This window comes from Leptosomus discolor, chromosome 11 (genome assembly GCF_034619465.1).
Source record: "Leptosomus discolor isolate bLepDis1 chromosome 11, bLepDis1.hap2, whole genome shotgun sequence".
Lineage (NCBI taxonomy): Eukaryota > Metazoa > Chordata > Aves > Leptosomiformes > Leptosomidae > Leptosomus > Leptosomus discolor.
The window spans coordinates 20534335-20552329 of NC_141401.1; the positions used below are offsets into that span (position 1 = coordinate 20534335).

General features: G+C 41.1%; 1 protein-coding gene across 1 annotated transcript; it reads right to left on the reverse strand.

The window, feature by feature from the left end:
• Window positions 1-826: 826 nt before the first annotated feature.
• Window positions 827-12746, reverse strand: ARPP19 (cAMP regulated phosphoprotein 19). The gene is made up of 3 exons (XM_086471559.1): window positions 12694-12746; window positions 7571-7693; window positions 827-4099 (listed from the first exon to the last, which is right to left on the reverse strand). Exons 1-3 carry the CDS (start codon window positions 12736-12738, stop codon window positions 3929-3931), a joined length of 339 nt encoding a protein of 112 aa, XP_086327685.1. The 5' UTR covers window positions 12739-12746; the 3' UTR covers window positions 827-3928.
• Window positions 12747-17995: the final 5249 nt, after the last annotated feature.

The window sequence follows — 17995 nt, forward strand, 5'->3', positions numbered from 1 at the left end:
ATCCAATAAACACGTCACTGCAATCCCATCTCCCTCCCGAACAGCCTGGCTACGTTCTGTGAGCCCAGCCACTGGAGGCAAAGCTCCCCCAAGCACAGGGCTGGGCGCCCCGACCTGCCTCAGCTCCCACTGCCCCCAGGTTTGGGCAGCAAGCCTGTATTGAAACGGTTTGCCCTTGCCTGGAGACTGATGCCGCTCCCCACACTGAGAGGCAGGTCAGTCACTGTGGGTGACCAAGGCCTTTGCGCTGTCTTGGCACCGGATCTGAATGACACTTCTGCAATCGGACATTTTTCTCCTCATTTTGTTAGAGATGCAGAGTAGAGAGGGTTACTATGACATTGGTAACTGAGCTAACCGTGTAAACGTACCACGTGGATCTTGAAGTTGCACAAAGATCAGCGCCTAAGTCACAGTCTGAGTATGAAATTAGCTGGGCTGTTTCCAGCATCTTGATTTCTTGGAAATGTCGCCATATTCAGGGCAATCGTCTATAGCAATACAAACTCCTACATGCCACAGTAATTCCCAGATATTCCCTTCACTCAGTGCAAGGGACTAAAACAGTAATCTGTTATGGAGTTTTCAAACAATAAGCTTTAATTGCCTTATTAGAAAAATAAGCACTGAAATATATATAAATGTGATTACATTAAAGTAATTCTGTAGTCTAACATACTAGAAACCAAAGCCCAGTCTTATTTTTAATGATACAGAGTAGCAAGATTTAGGTTTTAGAAGTTTTCCATAGAGAATACCGGAGTATGCAGTATCTTTTAGGAAACCACAGTAAAGACGAGACAAATCTCCACATTGCAATAAAAACTAAGTAGATCAATTTATTCTGTATACTATACAATGTGTAAGTTTGTAAAGAACAATTGACATTTTTATCACCTTAACATCTTGACTGGGTGTAAATATGTCCAACAAAATGTACTCCTGTAGCCTTTACACAAACACTGTCCTACTACGTCAAGAACAATGAGAGGGAAGCCTTTGGTGCTACAGATTTGGGGACATATCTGTGAAGTTGTAATTAATCCACTTAACTATCTCAAATAAAATGTTGGTGCTATCTGCTATTATAAGCCTACATAAGTACTAATCTAGTAACTAAACACTGCCTATCTTTAAAGGCAAGATATGAAAGGGACTGCCAGTCTACAGTGTGGACAGGTTTTCTTTGAAAAAGGCAATTATCAAATGGTAAAACTCATATAATACATTATGTACAGAAGTTTGGATAGCTGAGTTATCTTGCTGGAGTAAGCTGAAAGTAAGCATCGATTTGCAGTCATGTTTGATTTACTGTTAAGTGATTACTGGACTTAAGTTTTATACAGTGTATAGAATCAAAAAAGCTGGGCCTGCTGCTGAGGTCTGTCAGATGTGAAGGCTCATAATCAGTCACTGACCTAGTTAGTATTACAATACTTCAAATATACACATGGACAGTATTTTCATAGCTGAATTTGTAATCATCTTAAGAACTGCCAGTCACCGAGTGAACATTGGAAGAGCTTGTGTTGTCCAATCAGCAGGACAAGCTGAGTTGTAGCTAAGTGAGTGGAATGTTTAAATTCAAATGGCTATTTTTTTTTTTAAAACCTTCCCAAACATCAAGAAAGCTCACCTTATGCGATCTACAGCATAGCAGCACCAGGCAATACATAGCAAGTCACTTTAAACTGTCAAAAATTTGTTTCAGGCCCAGTCCTATCATTAAGTTTCAATTTCATTTACACATACAAAAATAAAGAGGGATTTCCACATTAGGACAAACATCTATAAAAAGCAGTTTGCTTCAATATATCCAGGTTCCTTGCTATTCTCCCAGCCTAATTTCTTAAGTCAAGTAGTTCAGTTTCTTTAACCTGTTCTGCAAAAATCACAAATTCTTTGTAATACTACTGGAGGATAAGGAATAAGGACAGGTTTGACAGAGCCCATTTAATTACTAGAAAAGGGCTATACAGACTTGAAAAGAATCAGGTTATCAATTTTGAAGTTCTCTGGAATGACTTCTCTGAACCGAAGATATTATACAGAAACCGATACACTTTGCTCACCTTCTGATCAAAACAGGACCAAATTGAGATTATTCATTTTCTCTTGATCATTTTCTTACATTTTCCTTTGAAAGACAGCATTGCAGAAAATATGGGCCAGCATTGGTTTTGACTAGCAGTCCTTTATCCTGTAAGACCTTTCTGAATATGTCAACACAAAGCACACCTATCCAAAAACATGCATCTTTAAGAGCATTTTCTCTTTCAATTCTCCCACATTGGTTCTCTGTTTTCCAATAGGCTGTTTGTTTCAGAACCGTCTCTTTAAGGAAAAAGGTCTTCCGTAAACTGATCTTTTTAAAGAAACTCCCAAAGAACCTATATGAAAATCAATTACATTATGGATCATACTGCACTTTTAATAGCCTGGTTTCATTGAACAAACATGCTTTTAAATGCATCAAGTTACCTACCATCAACTACGCATTTTGGCAACCTAGTACTTACGACCTGCATCATAAAGCTGAAATGAAGTTCATCCCTGTTTTCTGACATGAAAAGTTACCTATTTCTCAATAGGTCATTATACAAATACCACTTCCAGTTCTTTGTTTCCCCAAAGCCAATGAGGGGCTGCTGTATAACAAAGAGAAGAGGAGACAGTTTTCTACCACTTCAGGAGTCCAAGACAAAAAAAAAAAAAAAAATACCCTTCTGCTTCCAGAAGTCTAAAATAGCCCAAAGCCAACTGCGTATCGAAACTTAGCAAGCCTAGATTTGGTGTTTGCCACACAGGAAGCTCTCCAGATCAGTACATTTAGCCATCTTCCATGTCATCAGACAGAGCATTTCAGCTTTAAAAGCTTCAAGAGCTGCTGAACAGAAAGGGCACCTGCCTCCAAATATAGGTACAAATTCCAGACTTATACTTGAATACTGGACATCATTGCAAAACAAAATACACAACCGCAAAAGCAGAGGGCTGAGTCAAGTGCAAGTTGTGTTTCACAAATTTCAGGTACACAGTTTTTACTTTCAGTAGCAAGATTCTGGGCTCTTGGTTTCAGGACAAGACTTTGAAAGATACAGAATCACTTGTGCTTTGATTGGCACATTATCTGCTTTTTAAAATGTAAAACTAAGACATTTGCAAAAGGTTGTGCAAAACTATTGTATTTACAAAAATGGCACAAGAGTGAATTCAACAGTCTATGCACATGCACACTTCATTCACATCTTCAACATAAGTGTGTCCTAAGCTACGGAACTCAAAAGAATACCAGCTTCAACAGGCAGTTGTCAATAAGCACTAGATTCACAAGAGTTACACCAGGATGGGCAAATATTGCCCAAGTAAAAACTCTATTGTTAAAGCTGAAACAGGTTTAAGGCCGTTCAAGTTCAAAAGCAGAAACAAAATTCAACCAGAGCCCTGTCTTTGTTTTTATACATGCTTTACCATCTAGCAACTTGTGGTCTAAACCTCTACTTTAGACAACAAACCCAAACACAGAAGAAAAACCCAACACAACTGGAGGTTATATTAAATACAAATATGCTGTAATTAAGATGAAATAACAAAAGCAGAAACATTAGAAGTTGTAAAACTTGCGATGTCACTTGCTGGAACCAGTCCTACACTAGGAAATGGGCAATATGTACATTTTCAAGTAGATTACATTGCTCTAACCAAACTTGTCCTTTTTAATCAGTGCATTGTTCTCAACTAGTCCAAATACTACACGTTTTACTCTTAACAGTACTCCCTTACAATAGCAGCACATGCTATCGCTACCTGCAAAGCTGTCAGTCTCATGACTTAGTGTAAGAAAGAAAAAGGGGGATGTGAGGGTGAGAAATAACTATTAAGGAGAAATAACAGGAATGAGAATAATCATGCAGTTCAGCTGTTCTCGTCAGCCAGCCAGCTTGCTAGCAACAAGAGATGGTTTCCGCTGTGGAAGATCCTGTGGAGTAGGAATATGGTCACCAGTGACTTCTGTCTTGTCAGGAGCTGCAGTAGGCAATTGCTTATTCTTCATCTTTGCTTTAGCCATGTTGTAATCACCAGAATCGAAGTACTTTTGCTAGAAGACAAAACACACATACATTTAAAAGCCTGACATCAGATGCATACACTGAATTACGTGGTTAAATAGATTCTTTATATTTTAAGAACAGTTATAAAATCTTTCTGATTTGCAAGATAACTCTATGTCAATTAAAAAAAATACATTTTCAAGACTATCAAGCACACATAGCTAAACTCGTAACACTAGGCAAGTATACAGTTAAGGTTCTACATATACCATTCAACTCATATCATACATTAACATAGGTTTTGCCCTGGCTTTCCCAAGAGCTCAGGTCTCCCGCAAGTGAAACCTTGACATTTGTAAATTTTGTTGCAGTGAACAAGTTCTGCTACACAGAATAACCAAACAATGCATGAACTAAAGCCGGAGAACAGAGCCTGCTCTATCATACCAGAAGATCAAAGTACAATGAAATTGCATGCTAACAAGAAAACCTCTCATCTGCATACATTAAAACAGTGAAACTATAATCCCTAAAGTTCCCAAACCAACTATTTAGCAAAGTCAAATCTACTGTGCAGTCCTTCTGAAAAGCACTATGTGAAGGAAATTCTTATCCCACGCTCCAAGTTTCTTTTGAATACAAAAGTCAATGCAATATGTTTGAATTTCTAAAACAGTGTTCCTTAATATTTCAGCAAATTTTTATTAGCATTACCTTTAAGGATTTTTTTTGTTGTCAGATTTCTCAAAATATTGTTACTTATGGATGTGAAAGCCAAATGGCTGTTATACTTTAGCTGCATCACAGTAAAGGGAGGCATGGAATTTCATCCAAGGCCTGCATCAAGTCTTCAACTGCTCATTAACACATTTTGCAGGAAAAGTTGTATTTTGTTTACATCTTAACTATGTGGTCTACTATTAATGTACTTGTAACTCATGATTTTGAACAGATTGTCATATGAGGCTAAAAAAATTAGATTCAGTAGAAAGATTTACACTAGCAACTGCTGCTTACAATCATGGTCATCTCTGAAGAGAACACTCCCCCGTTAGCTTTATCCTCAGTCAGTTGAACAGCCATCACTACCTGCTGTGCATAAGTGCTTCCAGGCAGCACGTTACTGCCATACTCTCTATTTTCTCCAGTACTAACTGGCTGCAAAATGTTCAGTAGCAGCAGCTGCCAGAGAAGTAATCTGAACACCTGATTTAACAGGCCTTCACCTAAGGGTCAGGGGGAGGGTGAAGGTTGCTTCTGCAAGGGCTCCTGAAGAAGGCTTTACATGTTCCCTCCCAGAGCCTTAAAGTGTCCCAATCTGTTTTTCCCATGCAGTCAATAGTACATCTGAACCACATGCTTTTATTCATAAACCTTCCCAATTCAATCCTTTTGATGGTGTAATCCCTATTTACACCATAATGCTCCAGCACGGCATCTGCAGACCGGACCTCAAGTTATAACATAATCTGATTTGGAAACAGGCTTTCACACTTTGCCCTTCAGGACTGAAGCAACTGAAGAAACTTTTAAACAGCATCTAGGTAATAACAGAATTGCTCAAGCTTTCTATGTGTAACTGCTGTTAACACGTATCTATTTCCACCTATGCAAGACCTCCAAATAGAATCCCTCTACAGGAGCGCAGTGTAGCATGGTTCTCATCTACTCTTATTCTGGACAAAGTGTGCTAATAATAGTGTGCACCCAACACAGAACATTTCTGGAGAGCAAGTATCAACGGGCAGAGCGTGTCCTAGTTGCCAAATTGGAAGAAAATCTGGGCTACAGTTGACTACATACATTTAAAAAGAATATCTGAGAAAACCTACCAACTTTCATGCATTAGAATATTAGTCCATTTCTTCCTTCAACTTATTGCTGTATTTTCCTCTGATTTACTCTAGCTTCTCATAGATGGCCTGTATTTGATCACCCCTTTCAAACTGACTATGTCTGTCCAGATATCTTCGTGTCACAAACATACTCACTATCCTCACTCTATTTTAACTTCAGCAATCCAGGCAGCCTGAAGTACACCAGGCGTCTATACCAAGTAAAGATGCTTCCTCATTTAAGACACTGAGCACACTAAACAAAAATAGTAAAAAGTAAAATGAAAGAAAGTTATTACCACCACAGCAGAGTGGAGAACTGAAGCAGGCATATTACAAACTGGAATCCAAAACTTTATGCCATCTTTCATCAAAGTAGCAAAATCCCAAACACTTACTCAATTAAGACACCCAATTAAGACAGTCTCCCTCTGCTCAAATTTGAAAATATAGGCTGTAACAACTTTTGCATTACATAGTGCTGTAATCGAGATGAAGATATGGTACAGATTGTTACTGTTGGTGACGAGTTTTCCTCATGTTTGCACTGACTGCAAGCAGTCATAATTCCTTTATGGCCATCAATCCTCAGGGAGTAGATGCCGAGCTGTTTCTCCAAGTTATCATCACGACACATACTTACCTTCTCCCTTCTGTGTCTACACATACACTGAACCACTGAAGTCTCATTTAGGCCACCTTTGACCACGTAACAGCGTAACTCACAAAAGGAGGCACCTAATCTACCACCTGCCCATTCCCAGCAGCCATTAACTATGCTGCACATGCTCCAATTTAGGAGAGAAAGCTTATCCAAAAGACCTGCCAACAGTAACAATTCCCAGGAGATGTTACCAGATAGCACAGACTCAGATCAGCACTGAACTCCAACAGCTGGTTTGTGAAGGATTTATATTTGGAATCATTGCATGCACTCAAAGCACTGAGACAATAGTAAAAAAAAACCAACAACATGACAGCAATGAAAGCACCATCAGAAGCAGCGATATACTAGGATTATTTCAAGAACAGAGTTCTAGCATGCCTGAAAGGCATTACATAATCACTTTATGAATAATTAAACTAAAAAAACCCCAAACAGTTGAATAACTAAGAAAATAAGAGACACTGGTTAAATGTGGAACAATACCGAAGTACTAACTCACTCTTCATTCTCACGTCATTATTTTCCAGTTCGGGTGTATATTCAGAATTACACCACCATTCTCAAGCCACCGATGTCAGATGGTGCCCAGTGTAACACAGCAGACACTAAGCTTTCATGTACTAAAAACATGGATAAGAAGAGTGGTCATACTATAGTGGGGACATAAGAATGGGCAACATAAGATCAGTACAAAGCAGGGATGAGGTTCTGAGCCTTCACATTTACTATAATGTTTTTAGGAAGTATATCAGAGCAGCACTGAGCCAGCTTCTAAGTTTAATTTTCTAAAAAGTGCAGCTGAGCCATTGATGCTGTAAAAAGCTATCCTGCCAATTTGTCATTTGTTTTGTGGAAACAAATTTATCTTCCTTGCACTTTCACAGACAAAGTTTAAATTTCTTAGCACTCTTACTCATGCAAAGGCCTGTGGAGTGTGTGTGTGTGTGGGGGGGAAATCACAGATACAGGAATTTTGGAATTTCTTGTCCATACCCTGTGGACAATAAAGAACTCACTCCTTTTTGAAGCCTCTTCCTCAAGAAGTCTGAGCCTCCTGGCTTCTGGCCCAGATGAGGATATCTTGCTTTCAATTTTGCTTCTTCAACTTTTTCTGGGCTGATCACCTTATCCTCCATTTCCTGAAAGACAATCAGCAATACTATAAATAAAATATACAATAATGAACTATTTATGCAGAATATCTTTGCAGGTAATTCACCAACACACCAACTGCTGCTACCGAGTGAACGTATCAATTATTTGAACAGACATTTTCATACATTCTCTCTTGAATACTGACAGCAACTGTACGAGTTCAGCCTCCCATTTGAGGCACCTTTCCTGGAGATGTGTTTGAATCTAATCAATGCATTTCTCTTTCACATAAAAGTAGTCTATATGAAAATTAAATTACTCAATTTTGAAAAAAAAAAATAAAAAAATTAAAAAATCCCCAAACAAAAAGGTCAAAACAAGGGTTCCACTAAGAACAAACAAGTGTTGAAACCTGGGCAGAAGCCACCAGACTTTTTTTTTTTTTAATTGTCCCTGTTTGACCATGAAGTTGCACGGACAGACTAGCACTTGCATTGACATAATCTAGTTTGTATGACTGCTCTACTCTGTAACGTATTGATATTCACTGTGAAACAGTGTTAAAGTAGCTCAGTCTCAAAAACGTGCCTGTTACCATATTAATAGCAACAATACTATATTTCCTTATACATGTCTATAATTATCATAAAATTATGAGGATGAAGACAGCTGGATAGCGCATTTGTGTCAAATAAAATGCTTATTTTATGAGTATACTGCAAATGATTACTTTAAGCATCCATATTTTAAAGATACTCATTTGGCAAAAACTGCCACTTGTACATCCAGTCTTTCAACACTGACCTCTACACTCATCTGTTCTGGTCCATGTAGCAATTAGAAGAACTTGTACTTCATACATCAATTAGATAATTTCTAAAATATCCTACATTCAAAATTCTTGTTTGGCTACTTTCCAGTATTTGCCCAAGACCTTTTTTTTGCATGCAAACCATTGCTAGTTCAGGGAAAATATATACTGATTTGCACTGACTGCTGCAGTTCTTGAATTGCTATTATCATCTAAAGTCACAGAAAGGCTTTAGGCAGGAAAGATGAATGCCATTGAAATCAAGAGGGCTTCACATTCATCTGTGACTAAGATTTCATATCCCCGTAGAGCCGCTTAGGCAGACCCTTCACGCTCTTCCATCCATGTCAGCACCCTTTGCACTGCATCAGTCAGCACGACTGCATGTACTCCACATGAATGGCTTACAGAAAAGCATTCAACAGAAAAACAACCATCTTTTTTCTTCCTTCTGGGGCTGTGTTTCATTTAGATCAGCTTCCGCAGTCTGGATCACCAAGCAGCCCCGCAAACTGGTGTGTTCGCAGAGCAGCCAGGAAGACAGAGGGACACAAGCAGCTGGGAGCTACTTAAGCCAGAACTGCCAAAGAACTAGAGCCGTCACGCTAGCCTACCCCAGTGCTTTCTTGTATCTCTTATGCAAGCTTGAAGTTCTATAATATTCAACATCTTTCTGGTAAAAAAAACCCCACAACCACTCAGAAGCGAAGGTTGTAACAGATTTAGAATATAACATTGTCTAGTTGCTCCCTTAGGCAAAGATCTCTCAAAGACAGCTTTGCACACTACAGTGGGAATCCAAATTAACAGTTCTACCAATGAAAGATAGAAATTCTCAAGAATGGTTTCTATGAGGACAGGAACCAATGCTTTTTATTAGATGAAAACACAGCTAGTCAATACAACGCAAAATACATATAAATACAAAGGGTAAAGTTTCCCTGACACTACTGTACACAAAACTATACTATTACTCACTATATAATACCATACTAGCCAAGACCACAGCTTTCATGCATTATAAAGATCATTCTTCGGCTGCTATCCTTACTATTGTGCTTTATTATCATGCCGACACTGACTGGATTTTCTCTAAAAGCAATCCTTTCAGCTAAACACTTTCAATATCTAATGCTGAATCACTGGGTACTCACTGTTGAGCCAACAGACAAAGCATTTGAGAAGGCATGTTTTGCCAATACTAACCAAAAGGAGGTATTTTTTAAGAACAGAGGGCCAACAATAAATAGCTTACATAAATATGTATTCATGCTGCATCAAAGGAGACATTTATGCAAACTCACAGGGCTGACAAATCATCACACAGCAGGCAATCAAAACACAAAATACTGTGTTATGCATCAATGCAGCTGAAAAGGATACAGACTACGGTCACTTACGCTTGATGACCAGAACAACTAAGACCCAAAAAACTACACAAGGCAAACTAAAGAATTTCAATACAGAGACTTGAGGTGTCAAATGAAACCAGCTGATGGCAGGTTCAAAAATTACTTAAGACAACAGTTCTTCATATAAAATATAGTTAAGCCGCAGAATTCCGTGATGAAGGATACAGGGGGTGCCAAGAATTTATATGGATTCAGAAAGCAACTTTGTGTTCATTCGCAGCTCAGAAGGCTTCCAAACCACAGACTGACGAGGCCAACAATAGTTTTCGGGGGAAGATCACTGCGTGCATGTCCTGACCTTATATTCTTCTGTGGTCTAGATAGTATCGAGCGCTCTCAGAGATGTGCTGTTGAGCCAGAAAGGCTTTAACCTAAGCCAGCAAGGCTAGTCATACAGTTAGAACATTCTCCCGAGTTACAGAAGGAACAACCAGGTGACTAAGAAATGACTGGGGAGGGTGGGAAACCAAGATATACCATGCTCCTCTTTCCAGTGACAACCACACAAAAGTTATAATTTTAGCTCTCTACAGGAATTTGACACAGATAATGAAGTCCGCTTACTTCACTAAAAGGTAGTTACCTAACTCATTTAAAGATAGCTTCTGCTTTTAATCTTTACAGAGGTACTAGCAGTGTAAAGTTCCATATCTGCTGGACAACTGAACTGCATGGCTAAAAAAAAAAAAAAAAAGAAAAAAGCCATCAGCCTTTTCAAACCCTGGTATGAACAGCTCATCCTCTAGCAAAAAAGACAAAACGTAAAGCAGAAAATGGGAAAAACATGACAACAGCAGAACTAACTGCACAGAGAACTGATGTGGCAAAAGCCAGTCCAGAAACAAAATGCAACACCTCTAACAGCTTCCTGAAAAATACAGGCTTTTAAAGCAGAGTCAGTCAACCAAGCACATGCTCTCCAACGTCTGAAGTTTCTTTGTTGCTCAACTTCCCCCTGCCACTATCCTGAATTTTCAAATCGAGAACAGGAAACACTGGTCTTTGGCAAGTTTTCAATTTACATCACTCTCTTGTTTAATACCTTTCACCTAACACATACACAAGCTTCTTACAGGACGCTAGAAAAGTTTAGAAAAGAGGTCTGATCATGAAAACACTGACTCAAAGCTCACTTACTTTTTTTTAAGCATACATATGAATAAGCCCTGAAAAATGGGTCGTTTATGTAAGTATTTCAGAGCTAAGCATTAACTGAGTCAATGTTCAATTTTGCCTACCCAGAGAGTTTTAGTGAAGGTTAATATTGCAATGCCATAATAGCTCTTAGCGCTGGTATCAGAGTATCCTAACAGGATATAAATTTACAGAAACCAAAGCTTTATTTTATTGATGTTATAATTTGTCTGAACACCTCATCAGATTTAAACTAAATTAGCAGATCAGTAAGGGACTCCTGTCTCTCAAATAAACGGTAATTTTTCAAAACAGTGTGTAAGCACTGCGTTTCAAGACTTCAGTCCTAAACGCAGCAAAATCAGCCCCAGTCACCCGGCTTCATCAGAACACACTAGAAGGCATCACAACAAACTTGCTACCGCATGTTTTATTATGGTTTTATTACAGAAGCTATTCCAGAAGCGCTGCATAGGCCAGGGGCTTATTTTTATAGGTTTTGAACAGGAACGGTATCCCTTCAGCAGTCTACCCAAGATGAACGTTAAGTCGAGTTGCAGAACATGCACATTTAAGAGCAGATTACAGACCTGCTGTAGAAGCTGGTTCTGATTACTGCACCTATTGAGAAGGTATCATTCCATATCAACCCCCAAAGCTCGCCTACTTGTATGACTAACTCATATTACAAACTGTAAGTTATTAAACAAAAACTTGACAGCGGAGGTGGATTAAGGTCTTCCTTTTAGCGTCCTTCAAAGCAGTACTTGTGTTTCATAACTGCTTCCTACCAGAAATAACTGTGGAGATTGCAACCGAGTCCATATGGGAATGACAAGACCGAAAAACAAACGGCTTCTTAAAGTCATAGCGAACGGAGGGAAACTACTAACAGCATAGTCATTTATGAAGCCAAATCCCACGTAAGAAACTGTAAAATTACTACAGAGATAACATAAGAGTACCATCGCAAGATAACCCACCTAGTTATTACTTCAAAATGCCTTAAACAGGCCACAGCCATTGTGTCTGGGATATTTCTCCTCCTAAATAGCTTACATTACAAGCTGAAAATTTTCTAAATGTGGAACAGAAGTTTAGCTACCGGATTATCGCTGGTCTCCAGCCGCTGCGCCTGTGAGCTGAAATCCCCTCCCCCAGGACGCCCTGGCAAGCACAGCACCCGCCAGGGAGCGGGGCCGAGGGCGCTCCAGGGAGCGAGGAAGCGCCATTAGCCCGTCCAGGCCAGAGTACGCCACTGATTTACCAAAGAACAAAAATTCTCGAGTGCAGAAGCCAACATGGTGGTGCCACTCCTCCGCCGGTCGCGGGCGGCAGGGCCCGCGCCTGCCCAGCCGCTCCGGCCTGCAGCACGACGCCGCTCCCGCGGCGGGCCCCGGGCCCCGTCCCGCCCGAGCCGCCCCGCTCCCCCTGCCCGGCGGCAGAAGGGCCGGGGCTCCCCGCCCTGGCGAGGACCACCGCTCTGAGGGGGCTCCGGGCGCGGCGAGGAAGGCGGCCAGGCCCGTGAGACGCTGCCTTAAGGGCCGCGGCGGCCCGCGAGGCTCCCCCGCCTGAGGGAGGGAGAGGCTCAGCCGCGGCGCCCCCGCTCCGCCTCAGCGCGCAGATGGAGGCGTGAGGAGCCCCGCGGGCCTCCTTCTGCTCCTCGGCAGGGCTGGCGGCCACCCACCTTCTGCTCCTCGGCCGAGGCGGGCTCGGGACTCTCGGCAGACATGGCGCCGCGGCAGCACGACGGCGGGGAGAGCGCAGGCGAGGGAGGCGCGACCGCCGCTCCTCCGCGCAGCGCTGCCACCACCCCCCGCACAAGATGGCAGCCGCTCGCACGACGGTGCGCCGGCGGGACCAGACTTCTTCCTCCGCGCTCAGCCTCCCCGGCAGCGCGGCCACGCTCCCCGCGCCGCTCAGAACCGCTTCTGTCTCCGCCCCCGGACGTCACGTCCGCTGCCGGGCAGGCGGGGAGGTGTAGGGCGGGTGGCGGCTCTATCCCCGGGGCTGCGGATGGCCCTGCCGGAGGGAGCCCGCGGACGCGCCCCTGGGGCGCTCCTGAGGCGCAGCCCCACCCGTTGTAGGACCCGCCCGCAGCAGCAGGGGAGGGCCTGGCCCGCGGGCAGCTTGGGCGCAGCTTCCAGAGGCCGAGGCTCGGCCCCGCACCCCCGGCGCCTCGCTGGCACCCCCGCGGCACCCCGGGCCCCAGCTCGGCCCGCACCCTGCCGTGCCGCGGCCCCTGCGGGCCGGCCTGCGCGGCCTCCCTGGCCCAACGTCAGCGTCAAGGGAAACAAACCGACCTTTGCTGCTTGGCTAAAATTAGTTCTCTTGGCTGCTTTTACAGATGAAAACACGAGGAGTTGAGTCCTCAGCAGTTTTACCTGAGGATCTTTTTTGAATCTGACACCCTCTGACAGTATAGGAGGTCTCGGATAGTCCATTGGCACTTTCTAACAGCATGGTGTCAAGTTATTGAAAGTATTTTCTTCCCTCCCCATGTACTTTTCACTATCTGGTTCTTGGCAGAACAATAATCTCCTTTGGACTCTCTCAGACTTTTAAGAATGTAAAGGAGAGGTTTAAATAGCTCACTGTCAGTAAATCTTTCAGGGTCCCTAAATATGTGGATTATGTGAACAATAAGATATAGATTTTACTTAATAGTCATTTAAATGAATGTACACTCCCACTTTTCCTAGCATCTTACTCCACTTCCCTGTGATTTTGACCTCCAGCCCTCCCACCGTGGTGTATCACCTGCACTTGGCATGCCCTCTGGGCTGAGGACCAACCAGCACACACCCTCCACCCACCAAACCTTGCAGGCAGGTGTGGTGAACCAGCTTGAGCACAGCGCAGGAAGGATGGGCAATGACAGGCTTTGTGGGGTTAAGGCCCAAAGACAGACTGAGACAGGTCAGAAAAGTCTCTCAACCAAAACAGAAGCTGTGAAGTCAATGGTTTTGCCATAGTTGAATTTTTCTAAAAGCCCCCCAAACCAGTAGTTGGAAGCGGTTTTTGAGCAACTCAGAGATTCATCCAGAGACCAGAATCATGTAGTAGCAGGGAACTCAAGGACCATGCGTATCCCTCATTCAGAAAGGGATACAGCAGGGCAGATTGACAGGAAAATCACAGAAGACACTCGTATTTTTTTCCTAACAGAAAAAGCAGTGATAATGGTGGGTGTGCCACATTTACTTCTAGCAAAGCAGCTAGGGAGAAACCATCTGAAGGTGTAAAGAACAGAGTGACACACAGAAGAATGAGCATAGGAAGGATGAATTTCAGAGATTTTGAAAGGAAGCAGAACAACAAAGCAGTGACAGTACACAAGAATATAAACTTCAGAAATTTCTTTCAAATCTCTTGGGAAATTAATTGACAGAAAACACAGTTTTGAGGATTCAGCAGTTCCTTAACAAAATTATTTCTTAGAGGGAACAAGCTTAAACTATACAAAATGCAGAGGAAGGATGGGAAGTAAATGAAGAACCTCAGGAAAAGCACAAGAAAGCACCATACAGAAACTAGGTCAATTTTTTAAGGATGTGCATCTAAAGCAGATCGTGAAGTCAAAGGGGCACAGAATTATTACTGAAAATTACTGACCAAACCTTGTAAAGATCAAAGGATTCAATGTTTCTTTGTTCCATCTGGCACAATCAAGATAGCTAGTGAACAAACGGAGTATAACCTCAAGCTGGAATAAGGAAAGATCAGTTTACAGGATACTTGAATCAGTTATTTTTCTTCCTTCTCTGGTAAATATTTTCAACTTGGATGAAAAATTGTCCTTGAGAACTGACTTAAGCAATCTCCAACTAATTAGTGGTCATCTGTATGGGAACTTATAGAAAATGAATGGATTTCCAGGAGACTGATAGCTTGGCCATTTTTCTGAATTTAAATATGAGTAAGGGGAGGACAGAACACAAGCTATATAATTAAGCTGTCTAATCAATCATTACCTAAGAAATCATCTAAAATAAGAACTCAAAACTGAGTAGCTAGACATGAATTCATAATTAAGAAGAGGGTTTCACACAATTGTATTTCCTTTAAGGAAAAGGAAACGGACCGTGTGGAGAAGTGGGTGAAGGTGGCTGAAGTTCCAGACACCTTCTGGCATTAACAAGGCTTCTGACACTTCCCCACGCAAAGTAGGTGAAACTTTAATGTGGTGGATGGAAGTTTTGTTGGAAACAGCTGTCAGTTGTTCAAACAGCAATGCTGCGTATAGTAGGGTTTCACAAGGGGCTTCCCAGGGCCAATATTGCTCATCAGTTTAACTGGTGACCCAGATAATGTACTATAAATGTCATTAATAGTAGTAGATTACATTGAATATAAGAGGAGCTAGAAGAACACTAGAAAACAATTGCAATTGATTCAAACAGAAGATCAGATACAAAATCTTGGGTAGTGAGATAATGAAGTTCAGTAATGACACATGCAGGAAAGCTACCATATTGGGAATAAGCAGGTAGGACACCTCTGTTGTACTGGATAACAAGATGAACGCAAGTTGACATCTCCTGATACTAAAAAGTCAGTATTATAATGGGATGTACAAAGAGGATGTTAATCCATAAGACTTATCAGGCAATCCTTCCAGTTTAATTGGCACATAGAGTCCCTGCTTGGGATGCTGTGTCCAGCTTGAGGTACTTCAAGACAGATTCAGACCAAAAGAAGAAAGCAAAGAGCCAGAACGATGAGAGGTGCAGAACGATGAGAGGTGCAGAACGATGAGAGGTGCAGAACGATGAGAGGTGCAGAACGATGAGAGGTGCAGAACGATGAGAGGTGCAGAACGATGAGAGGTGCAGAAAATAAAATCTACGAGGCAAGGCTGACTGAACAGTCTGGGGCTGTGTTGGATATAGAAAATAAGACTGAGAAGGGAAACACAAGAACTAAATTGTTTTCTTTGCTCATAGTGAAAGGCCAAGTAGTATTTGACTTTAACTGCAGCAAGATGTAGCTGGACGTCATAAATAGCTTTCTCGTGCTAAGTATAGTTTAACCCTGGAAGAGACGGAGCATCCATCACTGGAGGCCTTCATAAACCACTGAAACATTTGTCAAAAATAATTCTCTATGGTTGAGCTTATTCAGGAATAAAGAGAAGCAGGAAATGACCTCTCAAAAATTAGTCTAGTCTCATTTCTTAACCAATGCATAGAGGGTCACGTGGAATTCAGTTCATATTTTATCAATGTTCAGTATTTCTCCAGGGGTGTCCCTAGTGGAAAATGTTAACTCAGATCAAGCTGTAAATGGAGATGGACTTAGTTAAATCATTTAAGTAGTGCACGGATAATCTAAGGTCACTTTCACTCAGAATCCATACAGGGACTAAGTGTAGTTTGACTATTTAAGTCAATTCAAATTTATTTCCTAAACATGACTTGTAGTGACCACATATTCAAAATCCACACTACTTTGCTGTTTGAAGTAATATGTTATTACTCTGAAGGGAGAAAAGGATGGCTTGAAGAAGTCATTTGAAGTTATCAAGATACAAACATACAAATATTGCGTATTGTCAGTGCAAAACAAAAGGTTAATCTATTACAGCTGAAATGTGACTTTTCATTAAACGCATGTCCTTTTCTCATCCTTTTTTCATCAAGTATGCAGGCAGATGTGCACCACGGCACAAATATGTACTTTTGAGGATACACGCTATTTGCTTATGACTCAATAGTAGCCACAAAGAAACTAGGACACATTCTCATTATACTAGTCTAGATCCTAGTTCTGTACACAGTACAACTGCAGTTGTATTTGACTCCTCTGTTACCAAAATAGACCTTTCCTCAGTTTTACAGGGCACACAAATGTCTAGAAACTGCAAACAATCTCCTTCTGTACAGTTTTGCCCAAATCTCTGTAAAATAAATGCTAGCTAACCTTCAAAAACCTAGTGTAACAGAGGGGAAAATACTGCTGAAGTGGGGAACAGACTCAGTAATATCTGAGCTTTGCCCTTTTATAACAGCAGTCATTTGAATGCACAAGATAGTTGATAAGTGTCATCTGGAAAGTCTGGTCTCCCTTACTTTCCCTGGCAGGCTTCCTGGAGATTACACGATACACTGACTTCTCCTCTCATCTAAGGGCAGCCAGTGCTGAATATACAAGATACACATTCATTCTTTCTCCAGAGTCTTCATCTCCCATGCGCATTGTACTCCCAAACGTGAAGGTCACCTTTCATATTACTGAAACTCTGAAAACCTACAGCGATGTAGAGAAAACCATACAAATAAAGGTAAGACAGCTGAGAAACTCCAAGGTCTTCAGCAAACATTGTAAAGCTTCATTTTCATTATTAAATATATACCTCAAATATAATCAAATGCTTCTAACTTTATTTGTCTCAGTTACACAGTTTAACACTTGGCATAAACTGTTTTCTGACTGTGTTTCATTTCAGGAATACACATACATATTGGAAAATATTTATATGCCCAATGTAGCATTTCTAGTAAAACTTCTCATGGCCACCTAGTGGCCTAAATGGAATTGACCTATTAAAAATATTTAGGATTAAATGAAGACCCTCCTTATCTAAAAATAAACCAAAAAGTACAAGTTTCATAGCTTTTGCATATATTTAAGATATAAATACTCATTTGTTTGCACAGTACATCTTTTAACACAATCTGAGAAATCAAATGGGAGAGGCCGCAAATTTTATGTGAGAAAAACTAGTAGCAGAAAGCAAAATTAAAATTAAAAGTGGCCTTTAAGGAAAGAAAGAAAGAAATTGAGGGAGCAAAATATGAATTGAACCAATGATCTGAATGCATGAGTATGCAAATAATCTGCACTATGGTCACAAGTGTTATTAAATCTGTGAGGAAAAAAAGGAAAAGGGTACCATTAAACAGAAAAAAAAGAAGAAAGCTAAATGCTTGCATAGTATGAAATGTTATGGAAATTCACCTGTTGTCCCCATTTTCAATAACTTAAAT

Bases quoted from the DNA above. Each gene is read 5' to 3' on its own strand.
- ARPP19 (XM_086471559.1), bottom strand. From the start codon at position 12,738: ATGTCTGCCGAGAGTCCCGAGCCCGCCTCGGCCGAGGAGCAGAAG. The intron at 7,694-12,693 runs GTGGGTGGCCGC...ATTGTCTTTCAG, and splicing joins CCTCGGCCGAGGAGCAGAAG to GAAATGGAGGATAAGGTGAT. The intron at 4,100-7,570 runs GTGAGTTCTTTA...TTTGTCTTCTAG, and splicing joins GGAAGAGGCTTCAAAAAGGA to CAAAAGTACTTCGATTCTGG.